Source organism: Dermacentor variabilis, chromosome 11 (genome assembly GCF_050947875.1).
Source record: "Dermacentor variabilis isolate Ectoservices chromosome 11, ASM5094787v1, whole genome shotgun sequence".
Classification (NCBI taxonomy): Eukaryota; Metazoa; Arthropoda; class Arachnida; order Ixodida; family Ixodidae; genus Dermacentor; species Dermacentor variabilis.
In genome coordinates, this window is record NC_134578.1 from 8,885,932 (window position 1) to 8,910,189 (window position 24,258).

General features: G+C 44.2%; 2 protein-coding genes across 5 annotated transcripts in view; both read left to right on the forward strand.

Moving 5' to 3' along the window:
• The first annotated feature begins 35 nt into the window (after window positions 1-35).
• Window positions 36-17,614, forward strand: Rpt2 (26S proteasome regulatory subunit Rpt2). Of its 4 annotated transcripts, none has more exons than XM_075674795.1 (10): window positions 36-62; window positions 1,190-1,255; window positions 6,407-6,503; window positions 8,233-8,372; window positions 9,553-9,681; window positions 12,009-12,170; window positions 12,877-13,071; window positions 15,976-16,076; window positions 16,653-16,959; window positions 17,416-17,614. In XM_075674795.1, exons 1-10 carry the CDS (start codon window positions 51-53, stop codon window positions 17,548-17,550), a joined length of 1,344 nt encoding a protein of 447 aa, XP_075530910.1. In that variant the 5' UTR covers window positions 36-50; the 3' UTR covers window positions 17,551-17,614. The 4 variants fall into 4 exon arrangements, with proteins under 4 accessions (XP_075530910.1, XP_075530911.1, XP_075530912.1 ...); XM_075674796.1 differs by lacking the exon at window positions 36-62 and adding an exon at window positions 772-794; XM_075674797.1 differs by lacking the exon at window positions 36-62 and adding an exon at window positions 787-834.
• Window positions 17,615-22,713: 5,099 nt separating this feature from the next.
• Window positions 22,714-24,258, forward strand: part of LOC142563628 (uncharacterized) — a 36,360-nt gene continuing 34,815 nt past the window's right edge. Inside the window, exon 1 of the mRNA XM_075674199.1 lies at window positions 22,714-22,880. Within this exon, the coding sequence (XP_075530314.1) occupies window positions 22,735-22,880 (146 nt within the window). The 5' untranslated portion in view covers window positions 22,714-22,734. The remainder of the gene's footprint in view (window positions 22,881-24,258) is intronic.

A 24,258-nucleotide genomic window follows, 5' to 3' on the forward strand; every position in this document is an offset into this window, starting at 1 on the left:
CGTCCGCATTCAATTGCTGCCTGTGATCGTCACTGTGCCCGTTATGCGAGATGCGAAGAAAGGTGAAGATTCTCAACCAGCTTGCTAGCCATATTCAGTTCTTGTGTAGAAAGGTGAAGATTCTCAACCAGCTTGCGTTGTGCCATATGGTCGGAATTTCGGCATTCGTTTTAAAAGCCCAGCCCTGCAGACGTGTTGAGGCTGCCTGAGGAACGCTTTCTTCAGTCTGTCAGTCCGCTTCGGAGCCAAACTACATACTTGACAAACTTTAATTCAAAGTCGAGGCTGAAATTGTTAGCAGCCTGATAAACGAAGGAGACGCTACACGGACACGGTGCTGACATTACGAAGCTTTGAGGGAGTATAGAGTCCCGATCATGATCAAGTTGGTTGTAAGCGCACTTAGGTAGCGAGAACGATGCACTTTGCTGCGCTACTGTGCACTTTGCTGCTCCTTTAGTCATCGCAACACCTCCATGATCAATATCTGAAGGCTCGGATGTACAAGTAAGATTATATCATGGTCTAAGCTTATTAATACAAAATTTTATAAAGTGACAACATGACCAACTGGTGACTTAAAACAAGAACTGAAACCAGCAAACGGCAAACTTAAAAGGTAAAAACAACATTAGCTCATAGTAATATGTTGTCCAACTAATATAAATTTAAACACTGCTGCTTTAAATACTGTTTAATACCTGCGTTAATGGAGGCTGAACTGTTTTAAATTCAGCGACTACCGGCGATAAACTGGCGATTGTCATTGACATCAATCTACCGTCGCCGAAATGGTGAGCAAGTCATTGCGACTTTCTTGATGTCATAGAAATGGTACTTTTCAAGATAGCGTATTATGTGTTTAAGATAACGGTGCAAATCCTTAAGTGTAACCTGCGTTACATGTGCTGGTTATATCGGGAGCATAAATAAAGTATAAGCGATTGGTTGCTAAGCTTGCCTTAGGTGTCCGCGGCGTTGTAGAATGACTAAACAGAAGTCATTATCGCACTATATCGACGTTTAAAGATTCATAATAGGATTTCAGGTTGTATGAACCTATGTAGAGGCTCAGAGTTCTTTGCTGGCCTTTTCGTTACCTTGTTCACGGTCTGTGTACTACCTTCAACGAGGTGCTCACTGTGCGACGCCGTAGATGTGCTCACAATGTTCTTTTGGTCATTGACAGGGTCAGAATCAGTCTCAAGGCGGCAGCGGTGGAGGTGGATCCGGCGGGGACAAGAAGGATGATAAGGTACTGTGCTGTTTACATGTCCGCATGACAAGTGTGCATAGCAGTGCGAAGTTGGCAAAGCGGTATGACGTTCCGATTGGTGAAAGCGTGGGTGTTAACCATTCTTAACACGTGTTACGATCCCGGAGCTCGTACACACTTGTGTCTTGAACGCGAATTGGTGCGCGTCGATGCAAAGAAATCAATATCTGGTCGTTGCTGTTCGGTTTGAGTGAGAATAATTGAGAAAAAACGGAAGCCACAATGAAGCACGAGCCACAAAACTTTCTTTCTCTGTCGCGCGGCGCTTAAGGCATACGTGTGAGCCTATGTGCTTATGTTTTAGCCGAAGAAAGTTCTTATTCACAAAGTGTTGCAGCATTTTATTAACATGTCGCCGGGACGATAAACTCCAATATTGGATGTATGTTGTGGACCGCGTTGTATAGGTCGTTACTGCGCCGTCCCGCCCGAAAGGGAAGCGTTGAAAGAAAGTAGAGACCATTGGCGCTCGAGTGAACTATATTGAGTGCCACATTGTAAAATATGAATGCAAATCACCATCTGACTACCTGGCATTTCATTGCAAGCAACACAGTTGTGTTTCTGAATTGCCAAATACTACTGGTTTATCAAAGCACATTCAGTTTACAAGATAAATATTAGAGGCCCACGTGACTCCAAACCATGGCGATAGCTTCCATCTGTTTCCCTCACCGATAAAACCTTTTTCTTGTGTGGCTGGTGCAAAGCTGATGATAAGAAAAGTTTCTAAAAACAACTATCTGCTCCTTTTGCACATCTCTGCGTTTTGTCACACATGCTTCCATTAATTTTCACTTTGTTGGTTGTTTCCTTCTGAATTTTCCACTTTGTCTTCTGTATTTAGCCTCGCGGGCATCAGAATAAAGTATAGATCCCATGCAAGCAAACTTGCGCACGACGACAACAAGCGATGCAATGGAAATGGCTGTCACATTCGCTCATCGCCTACAAGTCGAACCCAATGCGAGTGACAACTCGAGCAATGTCTCCCTGGTGTTGCCAGTTTGAAGGCAGCAATGTACGCTGAAACTGACGTGACGCATGCTCGAATAAATTGATTTATTTTGCTGTAGACAGCAGCATAAAGTATTTCTCAAGGTCTTGCTGCAGATTTTTAAAGCCTTCTTCACCCCACCGCATCTAATCTAAAAAATAAACAGCATGCATATATGCATATACACCAGCATGCAGCATGCATATACAACACTACAGAAGCAGTCAACCGTCAGATCAACACTTCTGTGCCCATCGCGGTAGCTTTGCGGCTATGGCATTGCTAGAGGCGGTGGATTTGATCCTAACCACAGCAGCCACATTTCGACAGAGGTGAAATAGAAAACGCACATGCACTTAGATTTTGGGACACGTTAAAGAATATCACGGTGTCAGCGTTAATCTGGAGTCAGCCACTGCGGCGTGCCTCACAATCCGATTGTGGTTTTGGCATGTACAGCAAGTTTATTTAGTTGTTTCAGCAAGTACAATTCAAGTTTAATACTTCTACCACAATGTGATCTTCCATGTGAGGCAATGACTATGCTCAACCCTCTCGGAGGTTATGAAATATGGCGCACAACGACGCCTCAAGCAAACACCTCTCCCTGTTTGTTCTGTGTACTGCGCAGGCAAACAACAGTGGCGCACGCAAAGTGACGTTTAACATCAACTCACCACTCTCGTGTTGAACTAAACATTAAAGAAGTCAAGTTCTAGCCGTCAATATCACCGCTAATTATGGTCAATCAAAGCATCCAGCATGGAAACTTTCGCTTACATCGATTCCCACAGTGCGTGGGATCTGCATAATTTCTTATCCTTGCACGTATCCAAATTTGGTGATTTGCTCGTTTTCTGCGACAACCTGTAGTATCACTGTTGTACATCCTGTTACGGCTTCTTGCTGTTGGCTAGTCGCTCGTAGCACTTCTGATCAATGAGTGACGAATTCTAGCTATCCAAATCCAAAACCAAGCAACGAGAACGAGCGATCTGTCCACGCGACGGCCTGTTTTGTCAATCACACAGAAAATCGTTTTCATGGGATTCGGGCTTAAAGTTGCATTTTTTAGTCAGTACTGCATTGCAACTTATTTTCTTTCCTCTGTCCTTCGTCTGCTCATACTGTAAGTACAGTGCTCAAAAACTGAAATGCAAGCAGCAATGAATGTCTTTTATGCGTAAATATATAGAAGTGCAACATGTAATTGCTCTGTAGCTGGTTTCTAAACAGGAAGTAGACCCGTGTGTATGTTTCAGAGTCTTGAGTTAAGCCGCTGTTATTAATGCAGGTGAATCTGGAAACAAAGCAGCACATTGGAATAGTTTTGAAATTACTCGCATTTCAATTTTTTAGCACTGCTTGTAACCTCTTGTCAACTAGTACCATCAATTCCGGGAGCATAATGCCATGAACGGATAGTGTGTCACAGATGCTCAGTGCTCTTCATCTTGAATCGCTGCAGTCAAGATGCGCCTAACGGAGACTAAAGCTTTGTATTTAATGTATGACGACTAAGTCAACAAATCTTTACCTGTGTCTCATTTCCCACAGAAACACTTGCCAAAACCATGGAAGAAAAATACAGGAGCTATGTGCCGTGAATGATATCTAGAGATGTTAATTTTTTTCTTAGACAATAAAAGAGTGGAAGGAATGGTCTCGGAGCATTATTGAAAGTGCAAATGTGGGCGTACTTATGGAACAGAAATGACTCGCCATCCCGGTGATGCGAAAGTGGATGGCCAGCGAAGCTGTTAGAAAACCACTCAAAATGCCATCGATAGGAATATGAAATGTTTTATTGTTCTGCCTAGCCTTAGCACAACACCGTTGTTGAGCGTTATGATTTTGCACTCTTCAACACTCATCATATTCACGCTGCTCTACGGGAGTCTTTGCATGGTCTACCCATAGTGGTCTTGCAATGAACTGAATAAGTTGCTAGGCAGGTCTTTCTTTTATATATAAAGTTTGGCGATGTCACTCACTGATTCGTATGCTGCTGTTTCCCCTTTCCCACTGGAACAGCTTATGCAACCGTAATCTTTACCGGGAAACACACGCGGGGAGAAGGAACATGCCTCGCTTTGTTCACAGGTGCCTTATCATCCATCATGTGGTTTTGGCGCTTGTTTTGTGCTTTTCTTCATTGAAATGAATACTGAGCTGTGTGTTGTACGCCTGATTCCAAAGGTGATACGCACTTTTTTCTGTTCAGTTTTTTGTTTGCTTGTGGACAAGAAAAATCCCGGCCAACTAGAGGCTAACAGCTTAGCTGTAATTGTTTGATTGTTTAGCTATGTAATTGTGTTTTCCAGTGTTTGTGTTCTTTTGTTCCTTGATATTTGCATTTTCTGTATGTTCACTCCTGCTTGGACTCAAGTGAGTCTGCAGTATTTATAAATTAATTAATAAAAATTCCCAGGTGTCCTTGGCTACTGCCTAAGAGACGCGAAGGTGAAAGCCTTGTAAAGCCTACTGTTTTTCACCTTAATACACCCTAATCCTCCATAATCCAACCTGATCCACCTGAATCCAGCTCAATTATTTATTTTTATTTATTTATACAAATACCTGCAGCACCACAAGGGCATTATTGCAGGGGGGGAGAAATTGAAGAAAAATGGACACGTGACAAAAACTTGAGACAGGTAAGCACAGGTGGTAAAAGTAACAAAATACGTAACATCGATGAGTCATCTCGACGGCAAAACGGCCTTCAGTGAAATGCGGTACAAAATTGCAAGACAGAAATGGAAAGGGTACACTATCGCATGAAGTGCAATGCCAGCCAAATGATATAAAGAAAACGGGATGATATACTACGACAGACTGCGTGACAATAAAGACAGAAACTCTGAACACGTTTTACATTCACTAATGCTCCTGGGAAGCCTATTCCAGTGTGCAGAAGCATGCAGAAAAAATTAATTACGGTAGACATCAGTACGACAGCGCATTTCAAGAACTTTCAGCTTGTGATCACATCGTTTAGAGATGAAGTGGGAAGGGAAAATGTACAAGTTCTTATTTATTCCTGTGAGATCAGAGTAGATTCGGAAAAAAAGTTCTAATTTTGCAGTTAATCGGCGGTGTGCTAGTGTTTTCCAAACAAGGTCCTCTTTAAGTAATGTAATACTGCTACGGAAGTTATAATTACCAGAAACAAATGTTGCAGCGCGGTTTTGGACGCGTTCAAGCTTTTCTATAAGTTTAGAGCTTTGAGGGTCCCATACCTGGCAAGCGTATTCGAGTACCGGATGAACATTTGTTATGTAAAGCAGTTCTTTTACTTTCTGGGGGCGTTATAAAAATGACGTCTAACAAGGCTTAGCATACGGGATGATTTTAAGGTTAAGTATTCAGTGTGTCTGTTCCATGTTAAATTTTCTAAAAAATATACCCCGAGGTATTTGTAGTGTTGGACCTTTTCAATAAGTAGTCTGTCCAATTTATACACTGATCTCACAGGAAAGCGTTTACGGGTGAATGATACAAGTTGGCATTTAGCACTGTTCAAAGACATGCCCCACTTAATGCAACAAGCATGAATTTTGTTTAGGTCATTCTGCAAACTACTAACATCACAATCATTTTCTACATTCTTGTATATGGCACAATCATCAGCATATAACCTCACTTTGCATTCTAGATTGTGGACAATGTCATTTATAAAGACTAAAAATAACAAAGGCCCCACAACAGACCCTTGGGGCACGCCAGAGGTTACGGTGACAGGTGTTGATTTAGTGTCGTTTATTAAAACATGCTGTGTTTGTCCAGACAGGTTATTTCCAATCCAATGTACTATTGCAGGGTGTATACCGAGACAAAATAACTTACGTAAAAGCAATACATGAGAAACGACCTTAATCCACTATGAAATTGACCTTAATTGACCTTAATCCACTATGATTGACCTTAATTCAATCACTAATCAATCATGAATTAACTTTGCTAATCAGTAATCATCTCTTATACATGGTTAGACATGCTTTGGTTCGCTTTTGGTCTTCCTTGGGTCATGTGATATTTTCTGTACCTCACAGCAAGATATTGAAACATAGGAGTCTAATGCTTTTACCTTAAAATGACATAATTTGGGCTTGTCATTGTTGTGGCTACAGGACAAGAAGCGCAAACACGAGCCACCGATTCCGAGCCGTGTGGGCAAGCGTAAGAAGCGCACCAGGGGACCTGAGGCTGCAAGCAAGCTTCCACTCGGTGAGTTCCGGTATTGCCTTATGAAAATTTGTAGTCATGACCCAAAAACTATGCATCTGGCAAATTGATAGCATGGGCCATATGCAAAATGTCTTGCAGCAGCGGCCCATGATAAAAGAAAGGAACACCCATGTGATGGCCACATGCAGCAGCGGCCCATAATAAGAAAGGAACACCCAAGGGATGGCCACACTAGCATGTTGTCTCTAACATCATGTGGCCTTGGTGCCCTAAGTGTAGGGCTTGCACACCTCCTTGAAATCCTTGGAAAAACCTTGAAGTTTAGAAAATGACATTAAAAGGCCATTAAAACTTCTTGAAAATAAATGCACTCCTTGAATTTCTTGAAAGCTGAGGTCCAGCTCAGTGGCTGCTTAGCTGTAAAATATTGCAGCCAAGAAGGTGGACATTTGAATACATATTAATTAATGGCTATGAATAAAGTGTGTTTCAACATTGTTTGAATGTTGGCCTTCAAAATCCTTGAAATCCTAGAATTTTTCCTAAGCTTGGAGTTAAATGTTCTGTACGAATACTGTGGACAATTTAATAAGATATTATCCCAAGCTGGAACCATTGTTTACACTAGAGTTGCCACTTTCGCAAAAAAATATATATATATATATATATTAAATAAGCAGTGGGAGGATGTGGGGAGTGCTTGTACTTTGTAAACAATTCTTTATCCGTAAATACAAACAAAACTAAAACAAAATTGAGCAACTTCGCATCATTGAAATCTATTGAAAATTTGTTACGCTTTCAGAATATCACGATGTCCTTGTTGCATATAATTCAGTCTCAGGCATATTAATAGCCGACAAATAACATACCAATAGGACATAGAAATCAAGATGACAACAAAATACACTATGCTTTACGAAACCGCAGAAATTTTTTTGAATTGGGAAGCAATTTGGTTGCGACAATTCAGTCGTGTGCTATGCATGAAAGTGCAACAAAGCAGTTGCGATGTTGCTTTTATTGTGCTTATTTAATGACAACTGCAAAATCGGCAAATGGCATGGCGGTGTTTGGGTGGGATCGGTAGCAGGCACCGTAAGGAGAAACTGGTTGTGCCTGTGGAAGGCCAGTCCTGTAGCAACCCTAGTTTCGAGATAGGTACTTGTCTTTGTCGGTGCTCCAGCCTGGTAAATCCCTTGTGTGAGCAGTGCTCATCACTTAAGGGTACCGTCTGCCAGTGGCATTCTCAGTTGTTTGGCTTTGATGCCGTGAGGTAGCATGTGAGGGTTTTTCGCCCACTCATCTGCTCCTCAGTTCACGCACTACGTAATGCCTGTGGTTGAGGGGATGTTCCACATCTACTGCCATGGGCACGAGTGGCACTGGCTAACACACCCAGGGCTAGAGCTGGAGAACAGTATTACCAGCACCCACCGCTTTAGCCCAGTGGCTATGGCACTGCGCTGGTGAGCTCGAGGTCGCGCATTTGATCCCTGCTACAGTGGCTGCATTTTCAATGGGTGGCGGCATGCGAAAATGCTCGTGTACCGTGCTCAGAGTGCATGTTAAACAACCCCACGGAGTCAAAATTAATTTGTACCTCTCCCTCCCGTCCCCCACTTTGGTTAGCCTCATAATCAGGTTGTTGTTGTTTTGGCAAGTAAAACACCAGAATGTAATTTTTGACTGGCATCCGCACTCATGCCATGTTTTTAGCCAGTCCTTGTGGAGAATCATGGTATGTAGTGGCCTTGTAATTGTGCAGTGACACCTCACACACGATGCCGGCTGAAGTTGCTGAAGCAGGAGCGCATCAAGGACTACCTCCTGATGGAGGAAGAGTTCCTGCGCAACCAGGAACGCCTCAAGCCGCAGGAGGAGAAGCATGAGGAAGAGCGCTCCAAGGTAGAGACAGACATTACTCGTTGCTTTGTCTGCAGTTTTCTTTTTTTCTAATAAGTTGGGCTACTGTTAGCTGGGTTGCGTTCAGAGATTGTTGTTTGAAATGCTTTGAAAAGTTGAAAAGTTTTGCCTCATGCGACTGGCCTAGTCAGCCGCCGGGTGCAGCTGACGACTCGGCACTGCCTAGGCCAGTCGCATGAGGCAAAACTGAATGCGCATTTCAAACAACAAACTCCGATCATGCCCCTGGGGAATACTCAAGTTGTAGCATTCTTATGGAGGACAGACAAATTGCAGTAAAGCACTGAGATATCCCATGTGATAGCCAACTGTGACTGCGTTAGTAGCGGAAAGACAGTGAGGAGGGTAAATTTATGCCAGCGCTAAAAGGACATGTTCATATTTTTCTTCCTCTTTTTTCTTTGTATTGATGTTTTTTAATGGGGCCATGACATGGTTGTCGAACCATTCTCAGTTTATCATTGCAACTGAGAGTTGAGGGTCCAGTATGTTTATGCACTTAAAAAAAAAAAATCTGGGCTCTCAGTATGCATTCTAATGGAAAATTTCAATTTGAAATCGCTTACACTAACCCCAGCGAGCGGCAGTGACTGTCATATTGCCACAAGCTTGTTTCACATCAAGAAGTGTGGGGCGACTGCTGTGTCATCTGCTCTGAAACATCCCGAAACCAGGCGCGCACTGTGCCAGACTCTTTGCTCCATACAGCCTGGCACCCAATAGTGCAGCCAGAATGTTGTCACGTGATAAAACTGCACAAACCAGAGGTTGCCTGCAAAAATGAAACCGCGCATATACTGCGCACATTGACCTTGCATATTGCACTTCTTTACTGGTCGAGTGTGGCCAGACTGCTGTACAGTTCGATTGCGAAAATAAGATAAAAATACACATTTTCTACCACACGAAATGTGCTCAAATTTCACCCGCCTGCTGTGGGATGCATATGGTCTAATGCATAGCTCAAGCCCGTAAATTTGGTGTCATGGCCCGCATTAAATTTGACGCACAAGTGCTTTCCTTGGTAAAGGAATTGGAGTGGGCAGTGTCACACTGTTATTGCGCTTGTCGTCACGCACCTTTGCCAGATTATTTTGTGAATGATGTACTCTCGCGTTTCCCTGTGTGTGCTCACTGCTTGTCCTGGCTGTGTCGTTTGCAGGTGGATGACCTCAGGGGCAGCCCGATGTCAGTCGGTACCCTAGAAGAGATTATCGACGACAGCCACGCCATTGTCTCAACATCCGTGGGCAGCGAGCACTACGTCAGCATGCTGTCCTTCGTCGACAAAGTGAGTATTAAGGGTGCTCAAGTAGGCAGATTTCCTAGTCAAATTGAATATGAATATTGAATTTTCCTTAATTTTGAGCAAATTAAGATAAGGATTTGTATGGAGTCTGTTCGGTAGAAAAAAAATTAGGTTGCGTGCATTATTTCATGCATGCTCTTTGCAACTGGACATCCAGTCGACTGTTGAACTTGCGAATGGTAACGACCTGCTTTTGGTATGTGGTGCACCATGGCAATAGCGTTAATGAAGCAACGAAACAACATGTCGCTCGATGCATTTGGAGTGCTGTGTTAGTTGAGAGAGAGAAGCGTCGTGATACTGCACACTGCTTGGATAAGGTGCAAACATGGCATAATACTACAGTTGAACCCGCTTATAACGATACTAGTGTTAACAATATAACAATGACCATCCAATGCACAATCAACTTTTGCATGTGTTCTATGGTAAAATAAACCACTCGCTACCATTTTCTTATCTCATGTTATTGGTTATAGCAATGAAATCTGGCTACAGGGTGTGTCATCTGAAGAGGAGCAGAAAATTCCTGGTAGGGAAAAAAGGTACAGGCCTCTTCGCCACACCCATCTTTGTGCCGAGCACCCCACATGGCACACCTTTGTCGCATTGCCGACCTCGCACTGGTCTCTTCAGTCTCCCTTCCATCCTCTCACCGACGCCATAGGGGCTGGGGAGTATGAAGGCTAGTGTGGCAAAGTGGCTGGCATTTTTTAAAATCTTTTCCTGGATTTAACTTTGGTTTATGGCGCAGACACCCAGTAGCAAGACTTAATTATTACAGGCAATAATGCGGCACGGCAACATTTTAGTAACTGGTTTATTTTACTATAGCTGTTCATTATTACATGCTAGTATTGTTGAAACTAGTAATGGTATCAGTAGGTTCAGTTGTACTTTTTTCTGTCTAATAAAAAATGTCTGAATGTTTGTCCCATCTGTCTGTCTGTCTGTGCGTGTGTGCGTGTGTGCGCGTGTGTGTGTGTGTGTGTGTGTGTGTGTGTGTGTGTGTGTGTGTGTGTGTGTGTGTGTGTGTGTGTGTGTGTGTGTGTGTCTTTTTCTTTTTCATGCAACCCAGTTTTAATGTTCAGTTGCCTCTTACAACAGTTGGATTTTCTTGGCACTTAAATATTGTTAAAGTGAGTTCGACCAAATTATGTGTAAGGTTAAAACTGCGAAAAAACGAGGACAAGCAGAAGGAATATCCAAAACACCACGACTGCAGACTGCCAACTGTTTATTCTTGATCATCAGAGCATAGGCTATTTCAACCAAGAACCCAAACGCGTAACTACATTGTCGCTCACACTTGTGCAAATAACGTAAGAGAGAATTCTGCAATCTGCACAAGTGTGAGTGCAATTGAAGTTCGTTGTATCAAGGTTTAACTGTGTTTTTTATGTTCGTCTATTATTAGAGGAGGTAGGAGAAATTGAAATGTTGCAACATCATGCTGCCAGGGGGCGAACTTCATTGCCAAAATGGGCCCTCCCTCCACCTGCAACTGGTGGTTCCCAATCTGCAGCTGTGATGTGGCTGCCCAACAATCATATTCGGTCTCATGCTCAAGTTACAAGGGGCATCAACGTGCGTCCTCTCGGAAAATCATTTATTAAGTTTGCAGTTAAACACTTTGAGCATGACAGATAGCCATACGAAATGCCATTTGAGGATTGTTCAAAGAAGACGTGTTGCATGAAGAGGGGTTCTCGGCTGCATAGCATGTAGTGGGTGGTCATAAAACGACCAGAGAGTGCCACTGGGAAACATTTTGTTGTCACGCCTGAGGTTGCAGTTTCTGTGCCGTGCTGCGGGGACTTCATTTTGATGGGAGCAGATAGCAAGAATGCTCATGTAGTGCTCATGAATGTTCCAACATTTTTGTTGCACATTAAAGAACATAAAATGCTTGAAATTTATTCAGAGCCCTCTGCTGCACCATCTCTCCTAGCCTATGTGTATATTGAGATTGTAAAGCCCCTTTACTAAATCTTTTTACCTACCTTTGTTTATCTTTGTGATTCCCTCTTAGTTCCAAATCCTGACCAACTAGTAGCTGAATCAAACCTGATTGAGAAATGTTCAAGTAGAACGCCCAATAAGCGCAATTTCTCGAAATTGAGATGTCGCACCACTGCGCATATGGTCGCTAAAGGTCGCATGAAGTCCGATCTAAGCATAAGAGCCAAAACATTACTGATGTAACACAAGCTGGAGATGGTCGAAATGAAAGTATGCTTACTAGTTAGGCCTGTATTGATGTGTTTCATTCTGTGAGAATAGTGCGTGTTCGTCAATGATGCTTGCAGGACCAGCTGGAGCCCGGATGTTCCGTGCTGCTGAACCATAAGGTCCACGCAGTGGTTGGTGTGCTCTCGGATGACGCAGACCCCATGGTGGCCGTCATGAAGCTCGAAAAGGCGCCCCAAGAAACGTACGCCGACATTGGAGGGCTTGACCAGCAAATTCAGGTAATAGGGCACAGGTTTGAGCACGTTGGTATCTTAGAAAGATTATGCCAGGCTTGGCAGTACGAGAAACAGTGGAGGCCTCCCAAATTTATGCAGGAAAAGAAAAATTAATCTGCTACCGTTTCCCCAAGAAAAGATACCTGAAGAGTTTTGATTAACAAGAAAATTCTTGCGATGCAACTTGCTTACAAGGTAAGGTAGAAAGTTGGGCTGGTTTGAATGGATGCATACTTGAAATCGGCACAGTAAAACGAATGGCAAAATGAGAAAAAGGGTGACTTTTTCATGTCACCATCATTTTTACAGGCTGAACTTACTTATGCAAATATAATCATTGATACAGATGACAGGCTGGAGGGACTAAGTTGGGCCAGGTTGAAGAACAAAGCGTAATCATTCTTCCTAAGTTTAACATTGCCCTTAGTGTTTCTTTAGGCACACAAGATGTCTGCTTTGATTTAGGTTCTTTTGGATTGGTATTGGTTTAAAGAGAACCTAGACATTGTAAGAGAGCGAGTAAACAAAGGAAAAGCAGGGAAGTTAACCAGAAGGACATCCAATTGGCACTCTGCACAAGGGAAAGAGGGTTGACGTGACTTTTGCAAAATCATTACACAATCTTCGAGCTCGTCGTTGCTGCTTTTCATTGGTGAATGGTTGAACTAAAAAAGCTGGGTCACAGCACTTATAACAATTTGTTATGCAGGAAATCAAGGAAAGCGTCGAGCTTCCCTTGACACACCCCGAGTACTACGAGGAGATGGGCATTCGACCCCCAAAGGGAGTCATCCTGTATGGACCTCCAGGCACGGGCAAGACGCTGCTTGCCAAGGCAGTCGCCAACCAGACCTCAGCAACCTTCCTGCGTGTTGTCGGCTCCGAGCTGATCCAAAAATACTTGGTACTGTGCCAAGGTTCTTCATAAGTCAGGCTTGCAAAGTAACTGAAAGCAAGTGAAAGTACTCGTTTTCATGTATTTAACTTGTATAAATGTATTTTAACTTCGATATAACTAAGTGTGCTTATCTACGATTTCAAGGTAACGCAAGTTCACTGTGAGCCCCATTGGTCAGACGATTCAGTTACATGAGGTTGTTTGCGAATACAGCAAAACCTCGTTAAAGCGTAGTTGGCCGGTGCTAAAAAAAAGTACGTACTAAACGGTCGTACTGTTTAACCGAATTAGCATGAGATCGCCCATTTACCTGTTGAAAACGGAACTCGGAGAGAGGGGAAAAAAAAACATGCAGTGTTTATTCACTTCGCGCGACAAAAGTGTTATTTTCGTTGGATGCCGCGGCGGCCTAGCACGACGACAGCGACCTCAAACTTACTGAAGCTGCTTGCCAGCTTTTCAGCCAGCCCTCTTTTCTCGGCAAACACTGGCATGGCAGATTCCTCGTTGGCATTACGTATTCTCCATGCATGCGTGCAGCAGTGCTGCTGAAGTCCCGGGGTGCCTTTTTCATTGCCGGGTGCTGTCGCTTTCCGTGCCGTCCTCATCACTGTCACTAGGCGACACCCTGGCAATAACAGAGGCAGCGATGGCGAAAAGTCAAACCTCGTAGCCGACATCTCTTCGCAGTCGCAGCAGCGCTGCCGAGCAACTTCTTCGCATTCGAAATGCCACACACCATAGTCAACAGCAGACCCCTGTCGCGTGCCAGCGCCAACTTCTCCGTGTCACGTTCAATAGCACAGGCGATGTCTAATTTTTCTTCTGTGCTGAGCACTCTGTGTTTTTTTTTTTTTTTTTATCCGAGATTCGGCATGACGCGAGTCCTCGCTTGCACGATGCCACAACGCTCTCTGGCATCTCTCTGGCATGACGCCGAAATGATGTTGATTTGACTTCACACACAAACGCGCAGGGCGCTTGGAGGCCGTTGTTCCGATATCTGAGGCTTGTTGTTCTACCGGGCCGCGCGATGGAGACGACGCACCGCCGTGTTTGCGCGACGAAAAGTGGGAACGCTACGTTTTAACCGATGCGTACGCAATAAGCTATTATGGTTTATGTAGATACAAAACACGTTATGTTCAATGGCCGCTGTGTCGGGGATTTGACTTTACTGCTTTTAAAACGAAACTACTGTTTAAGCGGGTACGGTTTAACGAGGTTTTACTGTACACCTGTCATGTTGTGCTGGAAAAAAGCGGCTGGCAAAAGAGTTTACTGAGCAGCCAGCCATGGCCGTCAAGATAGTGCTGCCTGATAGCGAACTAGTAAGTACGATGTCAAGCAGTGAATGCACTAAGGGGCATACATATTGACGTATTCTACAAAAGCGTAGTTTTTGTAGTTCTGTATTTCATGTGTGACTTACGTCAGCACCTGTCGTGGTCGCAATGTCATGTTTTTGTTGTTGATGCTAAGACCTGACAGCATCAGTTTTCAATATCAACACAAGGCCCTGTCACTTAAGGCTGATATTTGGCAAGCAGTCGCAATCGGTGAGAAGCAAAAGGATGTCACCGCTCATTTCAGGACACCACAGGACTTACTCTCTGCAGTGTTATAGTCATAAGGCACTATCCTTGACTCCATGAAGAAAAGAACAGATTCTCAATGAAACTGATTGAAATATTGAAATTAACAGACTACTGTATTTACTCGATTCTAATGTGCCCTCGATTGTAATGCACACCTGTTCGCCATGACCTAAAAAAAAAGAAAGGTCCTTTACAGTACCACGCTCCTAATTGTTTCGTACAGAAATACAACTTTCTCTCATTTGGAAAAAACAAATATTTACTCCCAATGCACTGCAGTTGCGATAAATAGAAAAAGCCGCAGTTTCGCCCGAAAGGCGAAGCATCGATTACGATAGCAAATTAGTAGACAGCTATACGAAAAGTAAGGATAGTAGTTTTATCGTGTATAAACTTTTAAATATTCACTTACTAACTAATTAACAAGCATGGTGTCACGTGCACACAAACAAGCATGAATACGTCTCACTCAGTAACCGCAGATTTATCAAAACCCTGGAGTGACAAAGTGCGGTAGCAGGAGCAAAGGAATTGACCTTTGTGTGGCCTCTCGCTTCAAATCAAACTAAGCAACGAGAAGACAGCGCGGTGTGCCTCGATGCATAGACTGTGTCTCCATCACAGATCACTTTCAAGATATTGGCCGCACGGCCATGCCAGACATAGCAGCCGCCGGTGTAGAATGCCTCTCCTGTTTGTGGCAGACCTGCACGCAAGTTTCAGATACTCCAAACGCCCCTGATGCGGCCCAATTCCCGTCCGTCTCCGCACACGTGACCGCTTTCCTTTTAATTGCGGCATCATGATGAACTCTGCATGTCTTTGTAGTCGTCACTTCCGTGCTGATAGAGCAAACGCAGATAACGGGAAGACCGGGAAGACGGACAGTGCACTAACCTAAGCCAAAGAAAGCATTGCCTAAGCACACATACTACACCACATGGAGGAAGCTACAGCAGCTAGGCTCGAAGCGTGCACAAGGCAGCCATTTTGAAATGCCAATGGCGATATAGTAACGCAGATTTAGGGTCATACTCAATTCTGACACACACGCAATTTTTAGACCCATTTTATCGGAATAAAAGTGTGCATTAGATTTGAGTAAATACGGTACTTTTACTGCAAATAAAAATGTTTTAGGTGAGTGCAATAAGCCTGCAAAAATTTTGAATATGAGTAGCCAATTTTTCGGAGCTGCTTTATTATTTAACCAGAGCATTGCTACCTACTCCATAGAATCAACTTGCAGCTGTTCTGTTTGTACTGCGTAGTGGCAGAAATTTGCAGTTTGGAACTGTTTTGGTGTGTGCAGGGAGATGGCCCCAAACTTGTTAGAGAGCTGTTCCGGGTAGCTGAAGAGCATGCACCATCCATTGTGTTCATCGATGAGATCGACGCTGTAGGAACAAAACGGTGTGGATATTTTTCTTTTCTCTTCCTCTTTATGTGCTTCTTCATTGTGAAAGCTCAGAAGCTTGATTTTAGCTGGTGGTTCAGCAGTTAGTTCAATTAATTAGTTCATTTGCTTGAAGCAAAATTGTGTGTGCTTTCTGTTCTTGGGTGAAAATGGAAAGCAAAATACCACAAATTTCTGTTGAGCAGCACTGTTTGCAAGTCCAACTAATATGTATATGTCAAATCATACTGATAACTGATTATTGTATCATTCATGTATGCCATTATTTTCATTCTATACAGTAATGTGGACAGCAGAGTGCTGTGAAATGAAACTTCTCTTTTTATCTCAGCTTGACTGTAACTAAGCAAACTAACCTTTTAGTGGTTTCATTGTAGATGGCAGATCAATAACAATGAGCTCCAGTGTTACAGCTCGCCATGTTAAATATGGCTACAGAAAGGTTCAACAAGGCAAATCACTTTACTGTTCTGAAAATCTCAGTTAGGTGCCTATTAAAATTTTGAGGTATCATTATGTGAAGGTGTCACCAGCGAACTTGGCTTCTCTTGCTTGCTCTTTTCATTGCCCAGGTATGACTCCAACTCTGGTGGGGAGAGGGAGATCCAGCGTACCATGCTGGAGCTACTGAACCAGTTGGATGGCTTCGACTCGCGTGGCGACGTCAAGGTGGTCATGGCGACTAATCGCATTGAGACCCTCGACCCAGCACTGATCCGGCCCGGCCGCATCGACCGCAAGATTGAGTTCCCACTTCCCGATGAGCGGACGCGGCGACGCATCTTCCAGATCCACACGGCGCGCATGACGCTGGCTGGTGATGTAAACTGCGACGACCTGGTTGCCGCTAAGGATGACCTGTCGGGCGCAGACATTAAGGTCAGTAGGAACCTAGGTAAACGCTGCTTTGCAAACCCTAATGAATGATGCTTTATTGTTTAGTGTTGCAGACATTTTTGTGCACTGCAGAAAGGGTGCTTTGTTTGACTTCATGACTTCAAATCCAGTAAGAATAATTCACTAAATCACCATCGTACTGTGATCTTCTAGCCTCGTGGTTAGCTGAGATGGTAGAGTGACCACCCGGGAAAGATGTTTGTTCTGGGTTCACTCCCCAGACCGGGACAAATTTTTCTTCAACTGCATGTGCACCACAAGTTTGGGCTCCTCCACCATCTCAAGATATTCGGTACCAACTACCTTAAATGGGTACACTTCATAATTGATCTGGCTGTTGGAGCAGTCCGTAAATGAAGTGCCATGGCTTGGGTTCACTTCATTCCCATGGTGTCTGGACATGTCTAATACTCTTATCAAATGCATTTTGCAACGCAGGCCATCTGTACCGAAGCCGGACTCATGGCGCTACGCGAGAGACGCATGAAGGTGACCAGCGAGGACTTTCGAAAGTCCAAAGAGAACGTCCTGTACCGAAAGAAGGAAGGAAGCCCAGAGGGTCTCTACCTATGACCTTGTCAGCTTCTCCAGAGTCCTCTGTGGAGGCTAATAAAAGTGTTTACCTTGCTTACCTGCAGACATTGGTCTGTGCATTTTCTTTTGCTTGAACTGATAAACACATGATAAACTGAGTAATACATAGCTGCATTAAGAAGCGAAGGATTGCAGAAAGATGAAAACTTGAAGTGATTGACGATGCTGTCAAATAAGGAATGTCGCTAGAACCAGGATTTTGACAAGTGGACTCGTTTCCGTCAAGGCAACAACCTCTTTCCTGACAGTGTTTCTATAGCTCAAGCAAATCCTGTAAAAGAAAGCAGATCAAAACGTGCTTCAAGTGTGAGTGATCAAAGGGTGCTGTCGCAGATCAGGTAGGAATATATTTCGGAGATGTCTTGAGGCATATGTTGAAAAGAGGATAAGGCTAAGTAGTGTTCGCTGTGTAAGCCTCGCATGTGAACATGCCATAATGAGTTAATGCTAGCCTGTGTCTGAATCCAGCCCTCGGAGGGTATCATCTTGAGCATTCGTGGTGGCAACGAGTTGGCCAACATCATGAGCAAAGAACTGTAGTTGGCAGCTGTGTCGTAAAAATGCAGTAATTATTATCAAAGCAATCATTCTCATAGTACACCCCAACAATTGCTGCATCCCTGTTGCATAGGTGCCAACCACGTCAGCCCACCTGGCTATAAAAACGGTGCAAAAAGATGGAAAACAAACACACACGCAAGTTACTGTAACACCTGCATGTGTTTCCCGCAAGAGCCAATGCTGCAACATCCATTGGGCGAGTTCATGCTTGCTGTATGTTAATGGTGCAAACTACTTTCAAGAGACTGTGCAAGAGTTTGACTGTTCTATACCTGTATATCCTCTATGAAATGGTTAGGTACTTTGCGCTGTTGATGGGGGTGTTTTCTATGTAAACCTGGGATGAAATTTTGTGTAGAAACAGGTCTAAGTATGCGAAATATAGTGGAAAAAAAATAGGATGGATTCCTAAGAAGTCAAACTGCAGATTATTTGTCTAATTTGATAGTGGATGGGGCTAATCAGATGCAATTCGGTGCAGTTCACAAGGCTTCCTCAGTAAAAAAAGAAATATTTCAGTCCTGCCAAAGAACTGCTGATTTGAATTGTTTCGTGAAGCTTTGTGTTGACTTTTCACACTTCACTGAACGATGTGAGAAGGGATACTCAATAGCCTCACCAGTTAGCCGATTAGCCAGGTAAGCTAACTGGCACAGCTGAGAAAGTAACCATGGTCTGCGATAAAGGAATTAATTATTTCGCGATTGTGTTACAGCAGGTCATTCGTGGAGAGTAGACATTGAATGTAGAATACTTGCACTGAGAAAAATCGCACAGCAACTGCTTGGTCCCAAATATTGGCTGTGGCAACTATTAATTGTCACTGTTGTCATATAGTTCTCATTTCTGATGAAAGAACTGTTACGATTAGCATCAAATAAGCCCCTTAACTTGCAATGCACCAAATTAAACCTTAAAGTAAAATCTAAAAGCGTTTATAGGAAGGTTTACTTCTTTTGGTGCTAGCAGCCTTTTAGACTGCAGTTAGCCTTTATTGTTTTTATTTGGACGCTATGCTGGCGTCACCTGTGACGTATTCGTGTTTGCGGCAGCACAAACTGTCGCGGTCTGTCGGTACGCCAAATGACGATCTCGGAGGTCATACTCTGTGGCTGCCGCGAACGTTTTGCTTTGGGAAGGCATTACAACAGTCGTATATAGTGCCATGCGAGTGATAATTGGAAGTGAGGCCGTTGAAATTAAAATGCTTTACCAGCAAACCCACATTGCAACCCTCATAAGCCTTTCATACGCAACAACGCGGCTAGTGCTATCACCGAACTTTCTGCACAAACCAAAGAGTTGCACAAACGCTGCAGTTGGAATGTCCCTAGATATAGGGACCCTGCGCAGCTACAACAGCTCGTTTGACGGCGCTACCGTACGGCGCTTTTTCGCGAAGCCGCCATATCATCGTTTTTATCGTGCCCGTCTGGCCGTATCGCCGTCAGTTCCATCGCTTTGCCGCCTCTCCTTGAATTCATGTCAGTGTATTGAGTGTACGAATATGCAGAAGATAACGCCAAGGAGAGATAGCAGCTGCGCTGAGAATTGATGAAATGTTAAATCTCGGGTGCCATATGCCTATCTGCGTCCACTAGCATTTTTTTGTTCTCAGGCCTCAACTAAAGTATTCGTATTCGGCACGAACCTGAGGATAACGCGCGCGCGCCCCGCGTCGTTTCATGCAATTTTTTTTTTCTCGAGGCGAGGCAGTAGTTCTGTAAAACTCTGGGAATGTACTTGTGAGAGGCGCATTCCGCGTTTACCACGGTACGGGAAAACTTGGAAATGTCTGCGGTGTGCCCATAGTGTAGTTAACCCTAATACCCAGGAGATGTTTTGAGCGTCATTCTGTACGAAGCCCTCCGTTGGTTTCTTCCAACCCGAGTTTTTCTTTATTTTTTTTTCATGTAAAAATATTTTAATGTGGTACTGTGTATATAGACTATCGTCGTGAGGTGAAGTGAAGCCTTTTCGAAAGAGCGAGCCCAACGGATCGAGCTTGCGTGTTGCGGTCGCAGCATCTCGATCGTCGGCGAAAACGATAGTAAGAGGTCCAAGCATTGTCTTCCTAATTGTTTGTTTGTTTGTTTGGGGAGCTTGTTTGTCTACAGCTCGGTTCTTGGCCGAGCTGTCGCCACCACAATGGGCAATCAAGACGATCAGAAAATGAAGGTACTACCACTGCCCTAATGGCCGCCGTTTTTTTGTCTGTTCAAATAATGGCTACGTGAGTCAACGTCTTGTGCCTATATGTCCGTTGCTTTATACAATCTCAGCAACATAACGAAGGCGTTTACTGACACAGACGTACGGCTAGGAAATACACCGCTGTCCTCGGTACAGATCTCCACCGAATGCTACGCAGGGACGATAGCTATCTCTGTCCGCTCGCACCACAACTCATGTAATTAACTAATTAATTACACATGTTTTAGATACACGTGCACTTTGACTCTCACTAAATCTTGCTCTGTTCAGACATTCCCGGAGCTTTTGCTCATAGAATCGGCATGCGCTTCGTTAATCAGCCGAATGGATGCTTGAAATGCATAGTTTACGAAGGTCACCTACTGCACACCGGAAGAGCTACCTACGCTCGTGTGCCTTGTTCTCTCTCCATGCTGCATCACGCTGTGCATAAAAGGGAAAGACAATAAAATTTTAAAAAATGACAATAAAAGTGGAGCACTCTTCAATAAAATTTATTTATAAAAAAAATTCACAATTAAAATAGATGGATTGGTCAATTCTGTTGAATTTTTTTGTTCGTCGCACTAATATTTGACGTTGGAGCGAGTCCATCGCCAGCCATTGTGATAATGCACCCGGGCGCAGCTATATATATTGGTGTACCTGACGACTCCGACCGCAGTCAGTGAGATATCTAGCTATCACCGTGGTGTGCATGTGTGCCTGGGTCCATCTTTTGCTGTTATACGTTGCTTGGTGCGCGTTTCAATCGTTGTGCATACGCATTCTTCCTCACCTGTACCAGCCACTTTTTTTTTTCTTTTTGGAGTCGACATCCGTATAAAGGTAAGTATAGCTTCTCATTATGGATAATGGGAGGCTGACCATATTCCTCGCTCTTTATACCTATCATGTCGCAAAATTTTCGCACGCACGTTGACTTCTTTGTATTCCGATTCGTGCTCATTACCGTTTTTAACCTGGAGGAGTTTGACCGCAGCAGTAGCAAAACCTCACTACCCCTCTAAGTCGACACAAAGACCGTGTGTACGTAAAGTCCTTTGTGCACGCGCAGTTTCTTTTTTTTTCAGCGGCTCTTGTAGCCATTTAGCACATTTGTGCTTTTCTACAGCTAGCTTCCCCACCGACGTCCTGTCAAAAAATCTGTGACACAATTTTTTTTATGATTGTTGGTATCAGTTGACTCTAATGGCGTCCGGAATTAGGCTTCGCAGGCAACGTATAGTTTACATACTGTGTGCCTGCCATATGTCGGGGTTCTTTGTTCGATCCCATCTTTCTTGTTTTCAAGGAAAATAATGCAGCCAAGCATCGTTCGCGGGCGGACCGGGTAGTCAGATGTGCGTTACCTTTTGTAATATTTCTCGCGTTAAGTTTGGCACCCAAATTTGTTTTACTTAGGACAACTGAGGTCGCACCCTTGATAAGCAGTGCTTCGAGATACATTTCTCCGCAGTTTTGCATGGACAATGTCAAAAATATCGCAAAAGGAATGTATTGATTCGATACGAAGCTTTGAAACGTTGCGGCTTTGCAGAAAATAAAGGCAAAATGGCAAGCAGGCGCTTGCCCATTCTTTGAACTTAGTACTTTTCTTTTGTCAGAGTGCTCGTTATCTGTACATGCAATCCCTTAAGTATGTACATAGCTTCATAATAATACTTATGATAGCGCTAAACGAACATGCGCGCACCCTATTAAAAATAATAGGCCATCTCGTCTCCACTCTCCCTTGGCCACAAAAACCATGCCCTGATCCCCTTGCCGCTCTCGCAATGAAGGTGTGCCAAGGCAAGCGTGTTCCTACGCTTAAGAAAGTAGTCCGGTGTTGATTTGGGCGCACGCCTAACTTCTAAGCAGAAGTTTACAACGCTATTATAGAAGGAACCAATCTGTGTTAATTGACTGCTGTTGAGGAAGGAATAAAGGAAAGCCGGTTGCGCATTGTTGTCTGGAAGTTGCCTCCTTCCTCTACGGCACTCGGTCATTCTTATTCATACTCACTAGCTTTCTTAGCGAAAAATCTTTAAACTTCTTACCACACTCTTATCGTTTATTTCCACTTACTCGCTTCACTTCAGATCCAAATCTTGAAATTATGCCCAGTGACACGGAAATTTTTTGATCGGCGTTTCGTCCTCACGTAGGGCGTTTCGAGTTTCGCGCTACGTGTTAATTTCTCTGGAGGTGCCACCTTGGTGTGGCTCATGAAAGTAAACTTTAACAACTTATTCACATACTTCATGATACGCTTATTCTTACATCAAAATATAGCATAATAAAAAATTACACGTTTTTTAACGTTATTCAAGCTTTGCTTAAAAGAGATTATTGAACTTCGTTCATGCGGGTTTTGACAACGAGTTCGTGGTCGATGCAGGGTCAATGGCGGCAGGAGAAAGATGGTATTTTACCAAAGAACAATTGGCCTGCACCCCGAGCCGAAAATGTGGTCTGGACGCGGACAAGGAGCTCTCGTACCGACAGCAAGCTGCCAATTTGATCCAGGACATGGGACAACGCCTGCAAGTGTATCCTTGTGGTCGACAAGGCCGTTGTGCGCAGCTTACATGGTTAGGCTTAGCGCATGTGCTGGCTTTTGAATCGCGTCGTACTCCCGTTACGACGCGAAATCGGCGTCTTTTTCGACGATATCTCGTGCCCCGGGCGTTGGTGTGCTCTGCCGAGGCAAGTGTCGACGAGTGGCCGCACTTTGCGGCCGTCTACGCGTGCTGTTCGACCTCTTCTCGAAGCTCCCAAGGTCTCCAAGCGGCCGCGGCGCCAGATAAGGACGCTGTTTCTTCGTCTTTTCCCCCGTCGTGTTCGCTGTTTTTCGCGACCGATGGGCCGTCTCTTCGACGCGACGGCGGTCGCGGAATGTGCGCTTGGCTGTGTTGTGCAATGTGTGCCGTCCACCGTCCATGTGTGCGCTTCTTCAGCGTGGCTTCCGAGTCGGCTTGAACCTACTACGCAGCTCACCCTCCAAGCACGTGAGCCATTGCACTCCGGGAGTCATTTTTTGTTGTTTTGTAGCGTCGTGTCTGCGGCAACTTCACGCGGTCTCGTCGCGATCGCGCGAAGGAAAAACGCGTAAAAATGAAAATGGCGCGTTTGTAACGCGGGGATTACCCGCGTCGCGTGAGCTGTGTTAGTAAACGCGTAGATTGCACGCTGCTCCGCTTGTGCTGTGGGGCGATTGCTTCTCGATCTTCCATTTTTCTTTCTCATGTTTTCGCCGCATGCCATTGCAACGTGCGATGACGCACGTCTCGCGTACCTTTGTGCGGTTTAGGTCACTATGCCGTTTGGATGCGTCGGACGATAGCTGGAATTCAAAGCGCCCTGGCTTTCTCCAAATGTTCGCGGGCACTCCATTCATTCGTGTTGCCGCTGCTGCTCGTGGCTGATGGCTACGTTAAGCGATTGACACGAAACGGAGAGAGAAAAAGAGTTGGAAATTGTAAAGACGTTTAGTTATCTTCCTTCGTCTCTCGGCAGTTTCGATGTTTTCGTGGTCTCGTGCTCGCGTCAGCGGGTCGGAACATTCGCGAGAGAAAGCCGCCGAATATAGGTCAAGGGTTAGCGAGGCATTTCCTAGCTGTTTGCAGCGTGAACGAGGCGTTACGTTTCCTTGCTTACGTTTTCTTTTTTTTTGTTTACCCCGCTTTTTGTAGGCTGCCACGTTATATATTTTAACAAGTTCACACCGTGATCACTCCGCTGTGTTCATTCACAAATAGCACTTTCATTTCCCTTGCTTTTACAACCATCACGAGTGCCGACATCACGTAGTGCTGCGTTGGGTTATGTGTCGTTTTTGTAAACAATACTATCAATCAATTCCACTTTTTTTATTTTTGCACTGCAAATGTATGAGGCTGGATATTCCGTCCACCTGTTCAATGTTAG

What these genes read in the sequence shown, in the direction of transcription:
- Rpt2 (XM_075674794.1), top strand. Translation starts at nt 1,054, where the DNA reads ATGAACCTATGTAGAGGCTCAGAGTTCTTTGCTGGCCTTTTCGTTACC. An exon ending in AGCTGATCCAAAAATACTTG is followed by an intron (nt 13,072 to 15,975) that starts GTACTGTGCCAA and finishes TGGTGTGTGCAG; the next exon opens with GGAGATGGCCCCAAACTTGT. An exon ending in GACGCTGTAGGAACAAAACG is followed by an intron (nt 16,077 to 16,652) that starts GTGTGGATATTT and finishes TTCATTGCCCAG; the next exon opens with GTATGACTCCAACTCTGGTG.